The 23,784-nt window shown below is 39.4% G+C and overlaps 1 protein-coding gene across 2 annotated transcripts in view; it reads right to left on the bottom strand.

Annotated features, from left to right (window-relative positions):
* The window catches only part of LMCD1 (LIM and cysteine rich domains 1), a 79,311-nt gene that overhangs the window by 41,049 nt on the left and 14,478 nt on the right, over nt 1-23,784 (bottom strand). For both annotated transcript variants that reach the window (XR_009630841.2, XM_060766296.2), the window contains exon 2: nt 4,770-4,858. Coding sequence is in view for 1 of the 2 variants with exons in the window: in XM_060766296.2 (XP_060622279.2) it covers nt 4,770-4,858 (89 nt within the window). In the remaining variant the exon portion in view is untranslated. The remainder of the gene's footprint in view (nt 1-4,769; nt 4,859-23,784) is intronic.

Genomic DNA, 23,784 nt, shown 5'->3' with positions numbered 1-23,784 from the left:
ATGAAATAGAATTTAACATCTAAAATATAAAAAAATTAAAAAGAGAACTATTAATTGTATTAAAAATAAACAGTTAAAATCTTTAAAGGCTAAAACCACAGTATCCCCCGTCTTGATCTTTTTTTTTTTTTTAAAAAAAAAACCTTCTTTAAAAGTCTTCCTGAATAATGTAGTCAACCAAATAGCCTGGACCTGAGCTGTCTAATACTCTTCAAAGACAGTTCCACACAGAGTGTCAGAGTGTGCTACAGTAATCCAAACAGGATGTAACTAAGGTATGTACCACTGTGGCCAGATATGGCTTCTCCAGGAATGGGCGCAATTGGTGCACAAATTTTCATTGTGAAAAAACAGTCCTGGCCACTGCAGAAATTTGGGTCTCCAGATTCAACAATGAATCTAGAAATACCTTCAAACTGCAGATCTGTATTTTCAGAGGAAGTGTAACCTCATCCAGCGCAGGCTGGATCCACGTTCCCTGATCCACCTTTCGACTGACCAGGAGCACCTCTGTTTTGTCTGGTTTAGCAGCTGGTTTAGGGTCAGGACAGTTTCTTTGGCTTTAGGTGAGAAGAAGTAGAAGAGTTAGGTGTCATCTGCATATAGATGACAAAACTCTGGATGACCTCTTCTAGTGTTTTCATGTATATGTTAAACAGCATGGGGACAAAAGAGAACCCTTAGGAACCCCACAGGTCAACTGCTAGGGGTTTGAACAGGACCTCCCCCCCCCCAAGCTCTTCCAGGAAGAAATGGAGGAAGAAGGATACTGTGCAGGTTCAACTGCACCAGGAGCTCCAATTTTGTTTGCTTTGCATTTAATGTTTGTTGTAGTCCTAAGTTGCAAGGACTCTGCAGATAGGTGGCTTCTTTTGGCTGCAGTCATAGGGCAAGCCACCTGTCAATTATAGTTAGGTTCCCTGGTCCTGCCCTTTTTTGGGTTTTTGGAGGGAATAGGAGCCTTTTTGGGTTCAGTCCACAGAAAGAAGCCTTTCATGCAGGACATAATAGCAAGAGCTCCTGTAGAAAGCTTCGTCTTCTACAGCTTGGTCAGGGAGAAAGGTCCCGTAGCTTGGCCGAGGATTATACAGCCTTACAGCTCCTTTGCTGAGGGACTTCAGCCAGCCATCACTGAAACCTGAACTCCCTTTTCCTCTGGAAGTCTACAAAGCTCTGCTTGGTAAGGGTCACTCACGGAAGCCAGAAGCAGTTGGTACCGGGTGCAGAGGCTCCATGCCAACAGAGGCAAAGACAGACTGCCCAGATTAGAAGTTAAGGATTTCCCCATTAGTTAGTATACAGTTATGAAGATAGTGCCTGTTCCCCGTGGACAAAATAGAGAGAGAGCCAATAGACTGTTAAGAAAGCCTTAAAGTACCTGTTTGTTTTCAATAACAAAGAACTTTGTTGAACCTTTAAGCAATCTAAAGATTCTGTTTTAAGGAAATCCAAGGGCCTTTAATCTGAGGCAGCCCCGGCGTCCCATTGTGCACACAGAATTTATGTCCTGTCTACAGTCTTATGCACAGGCCCAGCGTGTGACAGCACAGATACCATGGTTGATGGTATTGAAAGGAGAACCAAAAGGGATTCACACACAACACACCTTGTCATATCTCTGCATGTCATGTATCAAGGCAACCAAAGCTGTCTCTGTTCCATAACCAGGCCTGAAACCAGATTGAAATGGATTTAGATAATCCATTTCATCCAGTAACTCCTGGAGTTGGTAGGCCATCACATGCTCTAAAACCTTGTTTAAAAAAAGGAAGATTGGACACTGGCTGATAGTTATCCATTATGGAGGGGTTTGGGGGGTGGCTTTTTAAATATAGAACTCACAACTACCCCCTTTAGCCAAGTTGGAATTCTGCTTTGTTCCAAGGAGGCATTGACCACCACCTTCACCCACTCTGATAGACTCCCTCTGGCCTGTTTGATCAGCCAGGAAGGGCAAGAATCTAGAATACATGTGGTAGCTCTCACCTTTCTAAGGATTCTGTCTACATCCCTAGGCTATACAAATGGAAAGGTATATCCATCAACATTGTACAAGCAGAAGCCACAGTTACATCCATCAATGACATAATCTAAATCAGAATAGACTTGAGCTATTTTATCTGCAAAGTGCCATGCAAATTCTTCACAGCAGGCTGTTGAATGGTTAGCATTTTCTCCTTGAGGACCAGTATGTAATGGTGGCATATCCTAAAAATGGTGGTAAGAGTCAGAACAAAGTGACCCCATTTGCAGCCATCTATATCTAGTCAAAGGGAATAAAAAGACTCATGGAGAGTCAGCAGGGAATTTCCTTTCCAGTTACTTTGCTAAGAAAGTGGATAATGGGATGATTGCAGGAAACCATCTGAGTTACCTAGGTTTTACAGGGGCTTTGTGTAAGCAAAGTCTTCCTTCCTTTTTTCAGTATCTCTTCTGCTTGTTGGGGACCCTTGAGGAAAAACAGAGAGAGTGGTGGACTTGTACATACCCCCCCTTTTTGGCCGTCTCTCATTCAATTTGAAATTAATTTTAAAGTATAGGTGACGATGATAGTGGCCCTCCAGAAACTGCAACTCCTATAGTGCTCCAGCAGTGGCAACGTCAGTTTGGAATTTATGGAAGTGATCTTGAGGACCACAGTTGTTGTAGCTAGTCAAAAGGGTAAATAGTTCTGGATTTTGGGGCTGGCATAATAAGACCCTTAAAAACTTAGGAGAAGAAATATTGTGGTAGAACTGATAATGTGAAGCATTCGCACACGCACACACATACACATATTTCAAGAGGTAAATATCTATGCAAAACCAAGAAGCAATAAGACATTGGAGAGGGTGGTGGTTGAATACAGCAAGAATTACATATAAACAAGGCAACATAAGACACAGCTGGACAAAATCTCTTTTTCAAAGATGACAGCTTTGACCAATCCCTGAAATTTACAATGATGTCACTATTTTTGGAGGGCAAAGAAAAAAAAAAGCCCATACGATTGTGTAAGATTAAATATAAGCAGGAACAGTACTGCATTTCTATGTGTATCTTGGATCCTTGGGTCTCAAAATGTTTTCCCACTGAAATCAAAACAGACCAAATTCAGAACATGCCTGATAGTTTATGTGATGGTTGTTGAACAGATACATCAGAAGGCCCAAATATTTGCATTCAAATGGGTCACTTCAGTCTTTCTAAACTGTTCCCTTGGGAGTGGAGGCTTTTAGGAATGTGACATTTTAAAAGATGCAATCATTGTTGAAAGACTAGCGTGCTTGGACTGGAATGCCTTAACTGCCACCCACTATCAGAAAGGATACACAACTATACACTATGCACTTTAGACAAAAGAACGGGATTAAGAATGCAAAAAACCTACAAATGAAAGGCTGGCTGGCTCAAATGCCAAGTCCTAAACTGACCAGGGAAAAAGAGAATGGAAGGAAGAGTCACAATTCATTTTAGCAGCAAATTGACATTTACACATAAGCCTCTTAACTCTTTTCATGAGTGGCTAGATCAATTTTTATTCTGGTGAATGGCTACTGTGGTAAATAAAGCTTTTTTTGTCTGATTTATCAGACTGATTAAAGAAAAAGATTTCACATGCAAGTTTGATTTTGAATGGAAACTCCAATCTAGGTCAGTGATAAAGAACACAAGACTGGTGGATGATTGCTGTCACTTCTGTGGGTGCCAGTGTAGTAGAAAAGAGGTCAAAGATTTTTTCATGGGATATATGGAGCTCACCAAAGTCACTTTGGAGGATTTGATTACTGTATGGATTCTGCTGAGCATATAGCTTGAATACGTTATTCATGCATGTCTGCAGTACTGAAAACACCCAGGATTGGGCCTCTACATTTGCAGGTTTAAATTTTGTGGATCTGATATTCATGAATTTGATTGCTATGGTATCTCGGGGAATCTCTAAATCCCCCAATGTGACTTTATGGTCAACTTCTGCCAGAAGGTGACTCTAGAGTTAAGCTGGAATACTTAGTTTTCTAAAAAGAACACCTCTTTGGCAGTATCTAGGTCCTCCAGCACAACTTCTCGGACTTGTACTGGAGAACATAGCAATTCCTAGACAGGTGATCTTTCAGGTTAACATAAACAATGTTTTTATTTCTGTGTATTTTTCACTTTCTCAGTGGTCTCTCACCCCTAACACTCACAAAACTGGAGGGTTTACTGTAGTATGCATGACTCCATGTAAATATGGCATGTTAAATATCTGATCAGTTTGAATATGTGAACAAATGTCTCCAGTTCAGAATTTTAGTTTTGTTATGACTTTACTAACTGAGGCCCAATGCTGTTTTCACATTTCACATACTTACTGTATTGGCGTATGAATGATCAAGCTAATTTAAGAGACTGTCTCTGAACACTTCGAGAAAGTGTTATTAACATGGCTTTTAATACATTGAAGAATGTTGTAAAAACATTGTTATGATTTTCAGTTGTAAGATGGACTCAATGATAGAATAAAATAATAAAAAATGAGAAAACACACAAAAAAATTTATCAGCAAGGCAAAATTTCCTGAAAATGCTAAATCCAATATTAGAAGCACTCATGCCCCACATTGCAAGTCAGTAACAAGACATCCATTGATCTGAACAAATTTGAACTGTGCTCTTTCTATTCTATGAAGCAACTGACATTTGTCAATTCAAAGTTGCACTGAGTACATGCCAAGTCAGAATGTGAAGTTAAAAAAGAGGAAGCTTTAAAGGGGTGAATTAGAATCCACGTATCTGTAAATGGATTACCTCCAAGAATGTGGCTCAAAGCCAGTGCACATTCCTCTGCATCTTAAGCAAGGCACACCTCTTCCTGTTGGTTGCTGGCTAATTGAAACCTGAAGAGAGATAGAAAATATTATTTAGAAATGATCTGCACCGCCCTTACTCACTGAATCCATCCAAGGCAATATACACATGCAATGTGTCAAGCAGAAGAAAGTTGGTCCATCCCCCTCTGCTAGGCATCTGGTCCATAAAGGGCTAGGGTTCAGCAGACATGAGCACCCATTCACATCTTTAGACTGGAGCAACTGAATTCCCTTCTGAGTATCAAGCCAGACACAGCCCCAAACCGATTTGTGCTATCTCTTAAAGTATCTGTACTGTGGTGGTATGTAAAATGAATAGATAAAATTGGTTACATTGAGCCACATGCTGCCGTTAATTGTAGAGTTTATACAAACATACATTGGGGATCCAACAGTGGGGGCAGTATAATGCTGAAGGGCATAGGCGAGGAAGTGTCCCTCACTTCAAAGTTCTGATTGGCACCAACATTGTTAGTATTATTAAAGCCCTTGGATACCAATTTACTTTAAAGAATGTGCATGGTGTATATATATATATATAGAGAGAGAGAGAGAGAGAGAAAGAGAGAGACCTTGACTTAAGAGGGCAATTCATTCTGTTATAAGCTCTTAACTCAAAACATTCTTATTTCAAAGTGAATTTTTCCATGGATGTGTTTTTAAATAAGAAAATTTACTTTATAAATAACAATGTAGAAATGCACATTTATGTGGAACAATAAAAAAGAAAGATAAGCTTTAAAATGGTAGAAGTACAAAGTTGTGACAAGGAAGCACATTTGAGGCAACAACATGTGTGTTGGCCAGTGTAACAGCAAGGCAAAGCCTGCACATTTCACATGGAACAATAAAAAAGAAATATCAACTTTAAAATGATAGAAGTGCAAAGTTGTGGCAAGGAAGCACAACACACAAAGTGAAGAAACAGAAACATCCTTTTATTGATACTGTACTCATACCAGCTGCCCTCCCTTTCTTGCTCTCTCTCTCCCTCTCTCTTCATGAAGCTAAATATACCAGGAATTTTATTTGTGTCAGGAGCAACTTGAAAAAATGCAAGTTGCTTCTGATTTGAGAGAATTGGCCATTTTCAAGGGCGGAGGCTGCTCCCTTGAAGCCCTAAAGTCTTGTACTCTCGTGCTTGCACTTCCTCTGGCGCTAGCTCTTAACTCAAAATGCTCTTATGTCAAAACAAAACCCTCTCTTGAGTGACAGCTCTTAATTCAAAATGCTTTTAAGTTGAGATGCTCTTAAGTACAGTTACCACTGTATTTGAAATTCAGCATAATGTAATTGTTTGAGCATTGGAATAAGACTCTGGAAGACTGGATGTCAAATCACTGGGTGAGTTTGGAGAAGTCATTCTCTCTCAGCCTCAGAGGAAGGCAATGAAATCACACATACATTCCACCCCTGAACAACTTTTCCAAGAAAACTCAGTGTTAGAATTGCCTAAGCATGTTTGGTGGAAACATGGAGAAGGGCCTTTTTGGTGGCTCCTCTCAGACTTTGGAACTTTGGTGTAAGAAAGACCAGGATGGCCCCATCCATGCTGGACTTTTGCACGCAGGTCAAGACCTTTCTGTGCCATCAGTCATTTGGGGAAGGATAATGAGCACACTGCTGGGGAGATTGTGGGTAGGATGTGGGGGGAAGGGGTTGAGTTTTAAACATAATCTTAATTGTATGTATAACATTTTAACTGTAATTTATTTATTTATTTATTTATTTATTTAAAGCATTTATATTCTGCCCTTTTCACCCCGAAGGGGACTCAGGGTGGAGCACAGCATATACACGGCAAACATTCAATGCGGGGACACAAATTCACATACACATACATAAATATTAAAAAACATTTATCAAAATATTAAAATACACCATTTAAAACTGTCCTAGTCACCCGTGTCAAATCTAATTGGCCCGGTCATCTTTCCTACTGCCACTTTATTGACATGTCCCGAAAGTTTGGTCCCACAGCCAAGTTTTTACCGTCCTTCTAAAGGACAGGAGGGAGGGGGCTGGCCTGATGTCACCAGGAAGGAAGTTCCATAGCTGGGGAGCAAACACCGAGAATGCCCTATCTCTCGTCCCCACCAATTGCACCTGTAACAATGGCGGGATGGAAAGCAGGGTCTCCCTGGAGGATCTTAATTTCTGTGAGGGTACATAGGGGGAGATTTGTTCGGACAGGTAATTTGGGCTGGGGCTGTTTAGCCTTTAATTGACACAGTACTATTTTATTGTGTTTTTTTTTGTATTTTCTTGTTTTAAATTATAACCAGATTGTGCAATTGTTTGTTGTTGTTCATTCATTCAGTCGTCTCCGACTCTTCGTGACCTCATGGACCAGTCCACGCCAGAGCTCCCTGTCGGCCGTCACCACCCCCAGCTCCTTCAAGGTCAGTCCAGTCACTTCAAGGATGCCATCCATCCATCTTGCCCTTGTGCAATTGTTAGTTGGCTTAAATTCCCACAGGGGGAAATGTGGGGTAGGAATAAAGTAAATAAATAAATAAATGTTGCCATAAGTTATAAATGACTTGAATGCACATAACATCAACGTTTTAAAACTCATTTGTCTCCTTTGAGTTATTGTAACATGTACGAGTTGTTTTCATCATTTAAATGTATTTTTTCACTTAGAACTGTTTAGAATGCTTATATTGTTAAATGAAAGTAGGATAAAAACACCCCCCAAAAGGTAGTGAGGCCATCTATTTTACTATAGAGAAATGCTTGTTTAACACATAGATATATAGCTTAGAGAGACATTCAAGGTTACAATGGTTTTGTAGGAAGCAAGAGTCAAAACAAGACCATGTTATTTGCAGTTACTCAAGAATTCATTCTTCCACAGTTTAAATCAGGAAATAAGAGTGAGAGATTGCACTGGCCTGATCTTGTTTTATTGGCTTCCACATTTGTACACCTCACAAAGACTCAAAGTTATTTTGAGAATGTGGCTAGTTTCCACATCTTTTCAGTTAGGTGTTGGAGATGGTTTCTATGGTGAATGGGAAACATGACTGAAGAAAATAAAATAAAGCATGCCCTTGAAAGAAAGCATGGGCCAGTGGAGAGGGGGAGTGAAAGGCTTGTAATACTGCTCAGATGTTCATTCATGAAACAACAGGCTACAAAAAATAAAAATTCAGATTTATTATTTAAAAGGTGAGTTTAAATGGGGCAAATATTCTAATAATTGCACTTCAAATGTAATAAATTCCAGACGTTAATTTTCAGAAAACGATCAAATGTACCCAGTCTTCAAAACAAAAGAAAAATGTACTGGAGGAGCCAAACTGAAGTTGTCCTAAAAGGAAATATTCTAGAGAAATGGATACCATGGAATGTTGTCTCCGGACTTGTCACTGGCTTTCCCTCCATCCCCAAGGAATTTTCCCAGACTCTAAAATCTCAAAGGCCATGACTTCAGACGTGGCAGTAATTCTGGTCATCAGGGAGGAACATTCCTATGAACTTATCACAAATCCAAGTCCTGCTCAGCTCACACAAGTATTACTATGCAAAGGGGTCTTATGGCACCTTATAGACTGAGAAAACTAAGTAGGTATCATAAGCTTTCATTGATTGCCTTATATACTTGTTTATATTAGTTAATCTCATGTATAAGAAGGAAGGCCTTGGGGCTAAAATGGCATATTTAGTTATGGCTTGTATGAATAGAGGGTTATTCCGCAGAGAGTAGAAAATGCCAGTGCTGCCTTAAAGGGCCGGCTGCCCCTGGGTGCTGTCATTTCCCCACCCAGGCATTAAAAAAGATGTGGGAGGAAGATAATTTTGTCACTCATATCCCTTTAAATTTCTCATCAACACATGATAACTCCATGCATTTTATGGGAGTTTTAAAGACAAGGAATACTTAGAGGTGGTTTTGCCAGTTTCTTTCTCTAAAGCTGCGGTTCTCAACCTTCTTAATGCCTTGACCCCTTAATACAGTTTCTCATGTTGTGGAGACGGCCAACCATAAAATTATTTTCATTGCTACTTCATAAATGTAATTTTGCTACTGTTATGAATCATAATGTAAGTATCTGATATGTAGGATGTATTTTCATTCACTGGATCAAATTTGGCACAAATACCCGATACATCCAAATTTTAAAACTGGTGGGACTGGGGGGGGGGGGTTATTTTGTCATTTGGGAGTTGTAGTTGGACCAATGATAGAATTGGACCAAACTTCCCATACAGAACCCTCATGCCTTGGAGGGATTCGCTGGTGCGAACCTCCCTCCATCTTCACATGCTCTTCCTCACCCACACATGTACCACACTGAGCATGCCTGCTCTCCCCTCCCCACTTGGAGTCTTAGAAACAGCCTTCCCCTTGGCTGAGAGGCCAGCCAATCACAGCAGAGGAGGGCTTTTGGTGGGAGGATTCAGTCTGTTTTCAAAAAGGAAGAGAAGGACAGGTGGAATGATATTCAGCCGCCTCTGTCAAAACCCTCAGAAATACCTGTTTTTTTTGGCTTTGGCAACCCCTCTGAACCCCCCCTCGTGACACCCCCCCCAGGGGTCCCAATCCCCAAGTTGCAAAACACTGCTCTAAATGTAGCCTACAGGACCTGCAGTTCACTGGTAGTCTTCTTATACCTACATCCTAATACTAACCAGGGATGAAGTTACTTATCTTTCAAGATTGGACAGGATCTGGTGTGGTTAGGGTGTTTAGGCAATGAGAAGAGGATTATTCCTTCTCTATTCTGCTGGTATAGGCAGCTTCAACTGGCAGAGGCACTCCACCAGATCTTGTCCCAAAGAAGAGTACTGGCAACATAATGATTCCAATAATCTCTTGCAGAAAAAGGGACATTAACATTGTATCTCCAAGTTAAATTTTAGCGTAACATTGTTTCTCACAATGTCCCTTCTCCAGATCTTAGTACCAAGTGTTGTGGTGAAATAATCAATTAAGTGATGTTTCTATTCTGTCTGACCGGCTCTACTGTTACACAGAGTGGCAGTAGATATGTTTGTATATGTGATGCAGTTGTTTATGTCATTTAACTTGCCTACCCCACTGAAGTCAGCTACACTACATGCTTTCTTGTCTGTGTAAAGTAAAATTTAAGTGCAGATTCCACCTGATCTTCTACTTCAGGCATCAACATGCTCTGTAGTTTAGCAAGAAATGTACTTGTGATTTCAGATCATCTTCACTTTACAAAGAGATTGGGTATGTTCATGGTGGTATGTCTGCCGTCCGAACTCTGAAGATTCTTATCTTGTGATCAGATTCAACATGTAGCACCTGTTAAGAATTTGTGTCAGTCCGTGGTCATTGGGATAACTGCTCTATAGGTTCAACTAAAGAATAAGGCTGGGATCAAAGGATGATTTATATAAGCACTTGCTGACTCCTACTGCCATGTTTCAACTAACATTCCCAGTACTTCATTGCTTGCCAAGCTTTTGTCTGCCAAGGGAGACGGGGGAAACCCCCTCTAGTTTGCTTTTTAATGGCAGTTTTATCTCCTGAAATCAGAAGCAGCTTGTCACAGATGGAGATAATATTTATCTCATTCTAATGTCTTTACATCAAGTTGGAAACTGTTCCAAGTCCTAGATTAAAGAGCATCCTATGCCTTCAGTGATACCTGCCAAGTCTAATTCTCACTATAAGAGTCTTTGCCTGTATTTGAGGCATTTTATAAAAAGCCTCTGTCTAGAAACATAGATTTCTTTAGGGTGTGTCCCAAAGGCTCATAATTATTGCTGGCAAGTTTTGAAAAAATGAAGGAGTAACTAAACTAAATGAAGGAGTAACTGAAGACAAATTAGGCTTGGGGAATACTCATAACAGAAGATAAATAAGGAAGAAATGAAGATCATTTTTTCTTTGAATTTATCCTATGCCAACAAGGTAAACACATGCAGGACAAAAGCAGTGAAATATAAGGTATCATTTCATGCAGCTTGAAAAAGATAGATGCCTGTAGAAATTCTTTATCTCTCTAAATAAATATGAGATGTCTTGGTGTCTGGAGAATAAAAGAAAGAAAAATAACTCCAGCTTATTGGGATAAAAATATCACATATTTTAATGATCAGATCTCTAAAAAATCATATTGAAAGTGTTTTTTTCCTGACAACATGATGGTTTTTGGATGCATAAGTACAAGTGATTGAGGCCATTTGGCAGATCATGTTTTAACTCTTGATTAATAAGAAGTAGAAAGCTAAAACTGGACTCAACTATAAAAGGAAAAGGAGGTAGTTCAAAAGCAGACCATGTACTTAAAGTCTCATCCTTGGTATCTCTGAATAAACCTAGGAAGGAGAGCCACTATTAATGAATAGCAGCAGTGCTCAGCCAGATGGATTATGGGTATGTTTAGCATAGAGGAGGGGAAAAAAGAGTTGATATGCCAGCCATAATTCAATAACTGAAAGTTGTCATAATTCAGCATCATGGAGAAGATGAAACAAGCTTGTTTAATGCTTCCCCAGAAACTAGAACATGAACCAAAAGATTCAAATTACAAAAGAGAGAAGAAGATCCCACCTAAGCATCAGGATGAATCTCTTGACATCTAAGAACTATTCAACCATTAAATAGACTAGTGAACTCTCGTTCTATGGAGGTCTTTAAACAGAGGTTGGGCTGCCATTTCTTAAGAGTGCTTCAGGTATGTAATTCTCCTCTAGATTGCTTTTTAGATTACTTCAAACTCTAGGATTCTTTTATTAATGGTCTAACAATATGCTCATGGTGTGCAAATACTTTTGTTTTGTTCCAACCATGTTTCTGGCTTAATGGATTTTTGCAGGTTTGTAATTTTTTTTAATTATATGAAGACCTGGTAGATTGTTCTACCGGGATGAGCATGCAAGCTTATGCCTAAAGAGATGTCGGCCTCACTAGTTGTTGTTCTTCTCTAGCTTAATGCTCTTGCTTGCATGAATCATCATCATCATCATCATCATCATCATCATCATCATCATCATATGCCGCTTTATCTCCCCCAAAGGGGACTCAAAGCGGCTAGACTAACAAAGGCTAGCCTAACAAAGAAATTTTAACGTTATTGCAGCTGTTCAGCAGAAGAAATGGAGTATTGATAAAAAGTGTAAAAATTATGTGAAACAAGGAGAAAGTGATAGGGAAAGTTTTCCCTTCCCCTCCAACTAAAGGACACTTGATTGTCCATTGAAGTTAAGTGACCTGGGATCAGACATTCAGAAGGAAAACTGTGAATACAACAACACAGATTTATTTAGTAGAATTCACTACTATGAAACCAATTAAGATTGGAAGAAATTAGATCAGGCTGAGAGTAATGAGAACCTTCATATGTGGTTGGAATACAGCTCCCAACATTCCTAACTTAAACCTCTCCTGCATGGGTCTGGCAGTGCTTTCAGTTGGGCAACACCTGGAGAGCTACATGACTTCCATACTCTGATAAGCTAGAGTCATGGAGCTCAAAGCATTCCACAGCTACTCATTATGATAGCTACACACTAACCAAAGTAGATGTGGGCAATATGTGGTCTCAGTATTGTCTATGCTGCTTAGGAATTATGGGTGTTGCAGGGCAATACCATTAAAGGTATCCATCCTTTACCTAGAGCAGTAGTTCACAAACGTTATCCTCCAGCTGTTTAGGACATCCAACTCCTATAAGGCCCAGCCAGCTTTGCAAACAGTCAGGCGTTCTGGGAGCTAAACCCAAAACATCTGCAAGGAAGCATCCAGGAAACCCTGATTTAGAGCATCAGAAGTCATATGTTCCAAGTGTCAGTTGCTAGGCTCTGCTTGTGGGTCTCCTGTAGGCATCTGGCTGGCCACTGAGGGAACTGACTGCTGAATCAAACAGGCATGCAAGTCTGATTCTATGGTTGTGTTCATTGTTAAATATAATTATAGTCCTGTCAACATATGGTTTTCATTTGCATACGGGAAATACAAGAGGGAAACTTTGACTGAAGAACTACTTATCAAAAGGGACTCTGGGTGAATGGGGCCAAACTTCACATGCTTCTTGGCAAACTTTCTGATCTATGGGTGTAAGTTTCTGGCTATGTGATGGTGTGTTTGCCGTATAGCTGCTAGTACACCCAATCTTAGTTGCTTTTTGTCACCAGCACAGCAAATCCAGAACTGGTTGATTGTTTCAAAAGAAGTATTAATTGTATTATCTGCAGAACCAAGACCTTTATCTTTAAAATAATAACGTTAATTATAAAGGGATCTATTGGGTAGAGTTACAAAGTAGGCTTTTTCAATGGCCTGCACTCTGGCATCTCCCACTTCTAAGCACATGTATTAAACGTAGCCAATAAAGACCCCAGAGAAAGTTGATGTACCCTTATGGGAAATCTGAATTAACTGTTACATTCATCAAAGCAATTGGCTTCAAATAGAACCTGTTATTAGTTAATACTGCAACATGCCTAAATCTAGTGGAGTACAACTTGTTGATGAAAGGCTTAAAAACATCACCAGATACAATTACTAATCCCACAGACTTCACAATCTCCAAGGAGCATGCCTCACGCAGATGATGGATAGTGAACTCCACAGATTGCATCACAAATATTTATTTCAGTGTTCACTGTTATATAAACTCTATTATGGACTGACATCTTCTGCCAGACCTAAACACACAAGAAAGGCCACATTTTTTTTATTTTTTAAAAGGAAAAACAAGCAAAGACACAATAGACTCACTTAAAACAGTATTGTATATATCAATTTTTGCATTTGCCAACCCAGAGAGTACAAGTGGAATTCTGGGAACACATTTCCCAGACCACTAACTTGTCACAGCTTTTAAATCTTGATACAACCACCCTGTCCTTTCTAAAATCATTCTAATATCTCATCTATACTTTAACATTGACCCACAGTCCTTTCTATAAACCCTCTGTTCTTATTATACCTAACTTATACTGATTTGTAACCTTTGCTTTTCAAACTTCCCCACTCTAAAAGTCAAACAGGACAATGCATATTCCCTGTGATTACCTTATCTTTTTTCTCAGAAAAATGCTTCAGTCATTAAAAATGAACAGAAATTGAATGTCTTCTAATGAAAAAGGAGAGAATAATGCAAATTAAATGGGAGAGTCTTCATTCACAAAAAGCATGAATCATCCTTATAATCCTTTAGAATTACACATTGCAGAAACCAGAATGACAGTCAGACAAGATGTAATGGTTTGAATGTTGGATTAGGACTCTGGGGACAAGGGTGGAAATCCCTGCTCAGCCATAGAAGCCTATTCAATAACCTTGAGCAGGTCAGGCTCTCTCAGCCTCAGAGGAATGCAATGACCATCTCTCATGATCAAAGCTTGACAAGAAAACCTCTTAATGGGTTCTCCTTGGTCAAAACCAACTTGAAGGCACACAGTGGTAGCCAGCACTACTTAACATACACATTTACTATTTCTGTCAGAAAGTTATTTAGTGCTTAAGTCTGCTCAGATTCTAGAAGATGGATGGGTTTTGCCTTTTAGCATAAAATTCTCACCACATCACAGCAATCCTACACAGCCCAGAAATATTTTGTCTGGCAGTCATTAGTGCAGCTGGCGCTCTGGGTTTCTAATGTTGCTGAAGACAGCATAAGCATGAACTGACTGAGGTACCTCCAGCTGCAAAGCATTTTAGACAATGTTAGTCCCTCAAACACAAGAGGATTCCTGAAATCATGCTATGGTTGTTCACATCACCACTCATCTGGAATAGTTTACAAATCAGATTACTTAACTTGCATTATGCACACAGAAGAGGTTCTGAACATATAAAAATCATGCTGGATCAGATCTTGCTTGATCAGGTATATCTAGTCTAACATTCTGTTCACTTGTTGAGCAACAAGATCCCTATGGAAACGTATTAACAGGAAGGCAACTGTATCCACCATCACAATTGATGGATGGGACTTTTAAAAAAATTGTGTCAGAAGCGACATGAGAACATACTGCATGTCACTTCTACTGTAGAGAATTGGCTGGCTTCAGAGATGTTGCCCAGGGGATGCCCAGATGTGTTACCATCCTGCTGGGAGGCTTCTCTCATGTCCACAAGCTAGAGCTGACAGACGGGAGCTCACCCTGTCTCACGGATTCAAACCAGCAACCTTCAGATCAGAAACCCAACCTTCAGTTCAGCAGTCCAGCTGGCATAAGGATTGTGCCACTGTGACTCCACAGATGGATGGGATTGTGAACCATCATCTAGGCTGTAAATTCTCGAATCCCAGAATAATAGAGTTGGAAGAGACCATATGGGCCATCCAGTTCAACCCCCTGCTATGAAAGGCATCAAACAAAGCATGTGTTCAAAGTACATACTCTTGCAAATTTAATGATCATGCTGGATAAAGAACCAATGCAGACGTGGCCAAAGAGATGGGGATGAGGAAAATATTCAGCCAGTAGACCTGAGGAGTGTTTCCCCATACTATAGGTGAACACTGCACATGCTTCTGTAGGACTGCATATAGCTATAGGACAAGAAAGGGCAAAGTGAAACCTCCCAAATGTTGCAAGACTACAACCCCAGTAATCATAGCAAATGTTGGGAGTTGCAATGTAGGAACATCCGGAAGGTAATACCTTATACCCAACTAGGTAGGGGGATAGAAGGTAGCCTTGTCCATATGTGACAGCAGTCTATCTGTAGCATACAGTTACTACCCAAGAGCCACCTACATGGTAATGACCTAACCTTATATACCACCTGCAAATGATCAGCAGCTTGAACAGTTATGAATCATTCAGCCAGTCACTGTATTACTGGTGCAACTATTACTTATTTGTGGCCCTTTTTGACCACACTTCAATTATAGTTGCTAGCATTTTTGTTTTGTTTACCACAGTTGTTTTTCTATGCGAACAGGCAACCTGGAATACTGCAAGAAAACTATGTGTTGCAGAAGTACTGTGGACAGTCAAATAATAAACAAAGCCTTGCTTTTCAGTTCAGCTTGACACTGTGGCAAAGATTCTTGCAAAACTGAGGAGAGAAAGGCTTGTTCTGCAAATAGCTAATCCATGTTTACACATCAACTGTAAACCAAGCAGCATCTTGATTGTAAAAAGCTACATTAAAAAGGATTTGGCAGCCATTTGTTTTTCTCTAAACTGTTTCACTAAGTATACTCAAGTGGTTCTGTTACATTCATAAAAACACCAATCAAAGGAGCAGAATAGGATGGTTGCCAAGTGAAATCTACTGAGCAAAACAAAAGAAAAAAATAAAAATAAAAAGTGATCAAACTTGCCCTTCCTCCAAAGCGAGTCAGGACATTCCTGCCACAGTTGTGTCTGCTGCTTTCTGTGAGCAAAGGAGTCCCTTGTCTGCAGCTTTCTATCCTTGTTTGAACTTCTCTGTATGTTAAATGAATGCACGTAGCAAGACTGCTCTCATTTACTTTGAGTCCAAGGTGAAAAGGATGGCAAAACAGTCTGGATAAAATAACCCAGAACTAGCTTGGGGCTTCACCCACTGCCAAATACCAAACCAAAGCAAATATTTGTGGTTGAAATAGTTTCAACATATAATAATAATCTCATTCACTCCTGTATTTCCTCACTATAGCCAAGAGTGTGAGGATGCTGCAAAAGTAATTGAAGTCAAAGATGGACAAAAGGGTCAGACCTATTTTTTTCCACATTTCTCTCTTTTTAAAAAATCGTATTTATGATTTATTTGGGTGATCCTGGATCCATACGCAAGTTCGACACCACTTTCATGGCCATGGCTGAATGCAATGGAATCATGGGAGTTGGAGTTTGTTGGTGTCAGATCAAACTACAATTTCCAGGATTTCATAGCACTGAGCCATGGCAATGAAATGGTGCTAACCTGCATTAATTCTGCAGTGTAGATGTACCTAAGGGAACATCAACATTGACACTATAATGTGGCTTCATAACGACTCAAAACCACAGCCACCACAAAACGCATACTGGCAACTCACAATGCAACACAGATCGAAGGGTATACAGCACAATAAAGAAAGGAACAGGAAAGTTTGAGTTAAGTCCTTTAATGCATTGCAACAGATCCCAGTGTATCCCAATTCCCAGGACAAAATTAGTTCAGAAGAATGTGGAAATAAGTGTAAACACCTGCTCTTGCTGAAGCACTTTATACAATTTGGAAAGAGGGGCTACCAAAAACTGCCTATGGTTGGTCATGGCTGGCTAAAAAAGGGCTAACCAACCCCCAGGGAGGAGAAAAACCCACAAAACAGTTTGAAACCAGGCTCCATGTTTAATATAAGCACTTTCCTGACCTGAAAGCAGTTCCAGAACTATCAATCACGCATGCCGTGAAGCCAGTTCCTCCCAAAGCAATTCCAAGCTGTGTTAAAGTGTCAGTGTAGATGTGCCATAAAAGGTGCTGGGACCTCTAACAGGACAATTAATTTCTATGGGTTAAAATTATAATTTATTTATTATCTTTCAAGACCCAAATTAACGATATTATAAACATGCAGTTTACTACAGGATGTAACATATGTTGTTTATGTAATGTTACAGATAGGGCTCTTGAAAATGGGTTGGGAAGTGCTCTGCAAGAGTTTAAAATCACAAAACTACAACTTGTTTCTTGCTGTTTCACAAACAAACCCAGCAGGGTTTTTTCATTAGTACAGAAATACTAAATATAGCAGCATTTTTCAGGAACCCTTTTCATCATTTGCAAGAGAATATAAAATGAAGCATTAATAGATTCATATGGTTCCTTTTTATAGATTAGGCGTTAAAAATATCACATTGGTCAATTCCCTATTCATGTCTTTATCACAAATACAGATATGCTCCAATTAACTAAGTAGATGTGTTCCTGGACATTACTATTTTAACAGAAAATTTGGTAGCAAAAGCAGAAATACCATGAAAAGGGGAAAAAGCCATTTCAGTAAACTTTTTCTTCAAAACCTGCACTATGAAATAAATAATGGCAGGGTGTTGGGCTAGGTAGATGGTCCATGTGGTCTCTTCCAACTCTACGATTCTAGGTAAATAAACAAAAACATTTTAAACCTTCTGCAGCCCACTCAAATGCTTCTTCCAAATAGCACCCAGGGGTGATTTTTTAAATTTCATGAGCCTTTAAAAAAATAATTCCGTTTGGTTAACGATACATAACTTTCAATATGCTGGGGTAGCTGATCAGGCAGGCTAATTAATCATGACTCAGCATATTATATGTGGTTTTGAATCTGTTTTGATAGATTGTTATGAGTTTTAATTGTATACATGTATAGATTCTTTATATTTTTATGAGATGTGTTTTATTGTTTCCCTGTGCAACACTGAATTTTTGATGGATTTGTAAGCTGCCTTGAGTCCTCTTTCGGGTCGAGAAAGGTGGGGTAGAAATGAAGTAACTAAATAATAAATTATCTGCTTTCTCCTTTTCTTGCTGTTTTGCAGATATGCTTGGAATGGGATTCTGGAGGCAGCTGCTGTTTACCTTGCCTGCTATAGGCAGACACATACACACCCAATAAAGGGGTGTCAAACTGCATTAATTACACTATGCAACACAATTTTTGTTCCTGGGTTATAAATGTCATTTCCTAGCTGGTTCTATCATAAACATATGGAAAAAGTTTATTAAACTGCAAAACTTTGTTTTGAAGAACATCCTGCAGCACATTTTCAATGAATATCTCATAGTAGAAACTCAACCAATTCAACATAGTTTGTGGCAGCCACAAAAATGAAGTTTCTGGGGGATAACTAATTTCAAAGTAAGTACTGCGGAAACTTGATACATGATATTAAACTTGATACTTGATATTAAGGCCTTCCTTTTTGGAGGGGGTGGCTTGAGAAAAGTTTACAATAAAAACACATTGTTTAGCCACTATCAAGCACATCCCAATACCAAAGAAAACTCATGAATAGCAGACAGATTACCACCTCCATTCAATAGGACAATAATACCACAGTGCAGAGTCTCAACAAATATCATGCCCTTCCAAGTGCAAATGCTTGGCTGACTGCCTTTCTTCGTCAACAGTGTGTGAATTCTTGATAAGAGAAGGGGAAAAACCTTCCAGCATTTAAAAATAGAGTTGCAAGATTTTTCCAGCAACTGGATTTTAAGTTAGTCATTTAAAAACTGGGCCCAGATTTGATAAAGAAAACAAGATAGAGAAACAGGGTAGGTGGTGATTTGCTTGCAGCAAGAATCCAAATATATTCCAAATATAGTAATATGTGGAACAAAGCATGTACCAGTATTATCATTTTATGGACTGAAATGTATTGGTTAAGTTAAGGCCAATTAGAACGGACTCACTGAATGCAGTTTTGACTGACAAGTCAACATATGCCATATATACTCTTGAATAAGTTGAAGGCAGGTTTGTGGGACAAAATTAAGGATTTTATTAGAATCCATGAATAAGTTGAGGATCACTCCATGGAGAGGGGAAAGCACCAATAGAGATCCAGATGCCCCTGGCTATTGCCTCCATTACCCCACCTGGACATTCATAAAAGTCAGAAGTGGCACCATGACAGAGAGAGTGAACCAGTGTTTCTTTTAGGTTCTTCTGGGACAAACGAAGCCTTTTGCAACTCTCCTCAGAGAAGATGAAGAACAATTTTTTATAAGAGTTAAGATACAGCACTCACATTGACCCCTAAATAAGTTTTTATTAAATAAGCATAAAGGTTAAGTAAATCTCCCTGATACTATATGTTTGTTCTAGTTGGGACTAAAAATAGGATTCGGGCTAGTTTTTCCTTGCTTCCATCTTAAGTCATAAGAAACCAGCAGAGTCTATAGCAATAGCTTTCAACCTTTGGCATTCCAGGTATTTTTGGGCCAAATCTCAGACATCAATAAGCTCAAGATAAAGGATGCTAGGAGATTAATTCAATCGGGAGTCTTAGAAGTTGGGAACCACTTTTCTGGGGGGATGTATTAAAGAATTCCTTTGTTTATTGCAGAAATGCTGTTGCAACCTAACATCAAATGTCTGGGCAAATGATGTATCAGGTATCTAGAAGTGTATCCTTATTTTCATATAAATCATAGGAAGCACAGAGAGATCTCATTTCTTTATTCGATAACAAATATTTCCAACTTCAGGAATACAGGAAACTTGAAATAAGCCAAAGTAAATTTAGGGTTGAACAAACTACTATCTGTATGCGGACTTATTAAGCGAAGAAATTAGATAATGCGCAAGAAGGATGGGTTAAAATGTCTTACTGTCTCACCACCACAACTACCACAAGAAGCTTGATCAAGCTAAAATTTGTTATAGACCTATACTACACATTCTAAACAGTTAGTCACTGACTGCCTTTCATGTGTATAATTACTTCTCATACCCCAGTAGGACACATTATTTTCATGTGAAACCACAACTGCCTGCATCTTTACAATGTTGTGCCTAGGAGCAGAGGTGGGGTGAGGTAGGGATTTAGACTCGTACAAAACTGTGGATGTCTCCACTCCATTAGTATGCTATTATCAGTCATAAATATTCCATACTAGCAGCATGTAGAGCTTAGCTTTTAATTAGGCATCATTAAGTTCAATTAAATGACTCTAAACTAATATTTTATGTAATAAAAGCTTACGGCCATGTTAAACAGAAATGAAATAAAGAAGTACAGCTGGTACACATGCCCTGCACCAGCAAGGGGGATTTGACTTCACAGAGATGTACTAGACAACAAGTAGGCCAGCATTTCCCTGAAGTGAGACACAGAACCCCTGGTAGGAATGCACTGAAAGTTTCAAAGAGGAATTGAGATGAAGAAAATTAAAATGCTGTGTCTGCTTGGCTTTCCTGTAACCTCATAAAACATTGTCAAAAGGATACAGTTGGAAGGATAGAGTTCAGGATAAGGAGTAGTCAACCGGAAATATGTGTTGTGCCATTACTACCAAAAGTTGTTCTACTCATTGTAAGAATGCTGCAAAGGGAAAGATCAGCCACCACCAAAAATTGTACTAATTAACAATTTAAACAGACAGATATTTTGGAAGATAGGTGCGATCAAGTAGTGTGCCCCCGCTCTGTTTGGCTCAAGCAAGGATTCACAAGGCCAATCCTAATATGCACAGTGTTGTTCATTCTACACAGACTTCTTCTAACTTTACTTGGGATATATCTTACTAGGAACTGTTTGTCTTCTCAGCAGATATTGTTCAGATTTAACAGTAGTGTGCCCTGTCAGGATGCAGTCGATCTCAATAACGTCTATTCAAGCTATCTACAATTCAAAAAGGTAGCTGTGGCAGCTGTGGCAATTGCTTTGATAGTCTATAGATGCATTGTTTAACTGAGGTCCCATAAATTAGTATAAACTTATAAGGCTTGTGCACAGTTTCGGTGTGGTCAATTCCTTCTGGCTAATCTGGCTTGTTTGGCTTGGCAGGATGGCTGTAATGGTAAGGGCTCAGCCGAGACATTTTTTTCATTGGTAATGGGACCACGTAGCAGCCAATTATGGCTCCTCCTCCCCTATTTGGCACCACGCAGTGCGCGGAAAGGCTGCCACATGCTGCTCGCACAGGGTTTCCCTGTGAGCCCTGCCTGTTGGGCCAATCAAAATAGAAAAACACCATGACATGTCTTATGCACTGCTTCCTTAACCCCATTGCTCAAACCCAGACTCCCTTTAAAGGAAGATAGGAAAGGAACCCAAGGAGGGGTGCTTCTTTAACCCCGTTTTTCAAACCCAGACTCACTTGAAAGGAAGAAATGAAATGGTCCCAGGAACTGAAAGGGGAGCCTCATATGTTCTGCATTCCAGTCAATAAGCCAGATCTTCCTGAATCTTATGGCTGTCTAGCCAAAAGTAGATTTTTCCATTAGCCAAAAACAGATCTGGGTACCCATCAAAATCCGGATACAAAAAATGGATTGCCCTCCAGCTGACTTGCACAAGCCTATTGGCTACACCACATGAGGTAATCAGTCTGATGTAGTGGTTTGAGCACTGGACTACAACTCTGGAGAGTGGGGTTCAAATCCCCACATGGAAACCCACTAGGTAAGTCACATATTTCAGAAGAAGGAAAGAAACAAATGCCTTCGAAACGAATCTTGTCAAGAAAACCCTGCGATAGGGTTACTATAAGTCTGAAATAACTTCATTGCATACAACTCAGGAGGAATATTTCTTCCTCTCGTTCAAGACATTAGGCCACTGGCCCTAAATGATTCCACAACCAATAAGAAATCTTACTCCAAGGATTTGAGTAGAATGGCATCACATTCTTGTAACATTACATCTAGCACTTGTGCAATGATCCCTTGGGTGCCAATGATGACTTTTTAAAATTACATATGCCTAGATATTACAAGAACCTTTTAAAATGTTCAGCATTTTAAACATCTGGATTCTTTTCCCTTAGCTGATGGGTTTAACTATGGTTTTATTGCACTGTGCAACTTTTTAGCCTTCTCCTGTTAGTTTTCCTTATGTTATTTGAAATCTTTTTCATAAACTAGTCAACCTAAAAATATAAATACTAAAAGTTCAATTCATGGTCTTGCTCCATCAGTATTTGAAAAGACCCACAAACATATAAGTAGACATTCACTTAAAGTGTAGTAGATTGAGTGCTGAACTAGAATTTGGTGAGTCCAGGGTTTGAATTCCTGTTCTGACGTGGGAACCCATTTTGTGAACATGGTCATGTCACAAAGGCAGTGACAAATCTTTTCTCAATAAATCTTGCTAAGAAGACCCTTTAAAAGAGTCACCAAAGCCAGAGTTGACTTGAAGGCACACCATAGCAACAAAGACAATTAAAAAGTACCAAGCACATCATTCCCTGCTGCTATTACTTTATATTAAGAACCTGGCTACATCTCCAGCATTCTTACCCTAAGGAAGCAGACAGTGAGGTTTCATTGCATGCATATATCGAATCCACTTCATGTCAAGATCTCACTAGGAACAATGATAGTCTCATCAAAATTGCCAGGCGTCCACTACTGTGGACTGAGATTTGGCACAGGGAGTTACCATTGTGATGGCAGAAGCTAAAATGTAAGCAAACACTGCATTAGAAGCCTGCTTTAGAAACTTGATTCTATAAGAACACTTCAAAGCTTAATTATTACAAGAGACAGAATAAAGTCCACAGAGGTTGGATGGTAGACCCAAGTGCTACTTTTCTCTAGTTATTATTCTATCTCTTCCTTGAAATATCTCTCAGCTCCAAGGCACTAGCCAAGAATAAAAAGGAAGAAGACAATTCTTTTATCTCTGTTCAGATTTTCTTTGACCTCTGTCCTGAACTACCAAGGAGATCAAGGAGCAAGAATTCTTTTCCGAATGTAGTAAGAATGATAATGAGGTACTGCAGCAAAGAGCTGCAAACTCCTATTGAGTTTAAATTCATGTAACACAAGAAATCATTTGTATATGTGAAATAAAAAGATCAACACTTCTCTGGCATACACATCCTGCTGTATGATGGTGAAAGAAGAGTGCTGTGTTAAATGAGTCAGCTTTTCTCTACAAGCCCAGTCTTGAATGGAATGTGTGTCTACGTGCTTTCAAGTTAACTGTCAACGTATAGTAATCCAGTGCATGTGTGTGTGTGTGTGTGTGTGTGTGTGTGTGTGTGTGTATATATCACCAACATTTCTGTCCAAAGTGGCAACATTGCTTCAAGACAGAGACCTATATATGAACAAAACACAATTTTCTCTGGCGGAGAGCATAACCTGTAACAATTTTGCCAGTACAGTGTACTTGAGGGCATAGAAACCACACAAACAACCTTGTACATTTGCACAGAGCCCATAATTCACACTTTTCCCATTTCTGATATATGGTTTCCAATAACATGGAGAGGTCGCCAGGAATACTTATGTACCTGTATATGTTGCTTCAGACCTTCAATAGATCACAATGGAGCCTAATACCACAACTTTGTCTTCTATATGTGCCCAGCTCCCTGCCCAACAAAT

Source organism: Anolis sagrei, chromosome 2, assembly GCF_037176765.1.
Source record: "Anolis sagrei isolate rAnoSag1 chromosome 2, rAnoSag1.mat, whole genome shotgun sequence".
Classification (NCBI taxonomy): Eukaryota; Metazoa; Chordata; class Lepidosauria; order Squamata; family Dactyloidae; genus Anolis; species Anolis sagrei.
The sequence above is the reverse complement of the archived record's forward strand: the minus strand, read 5'-3'. Positions and strand labels throughout refer to the sequence as shown.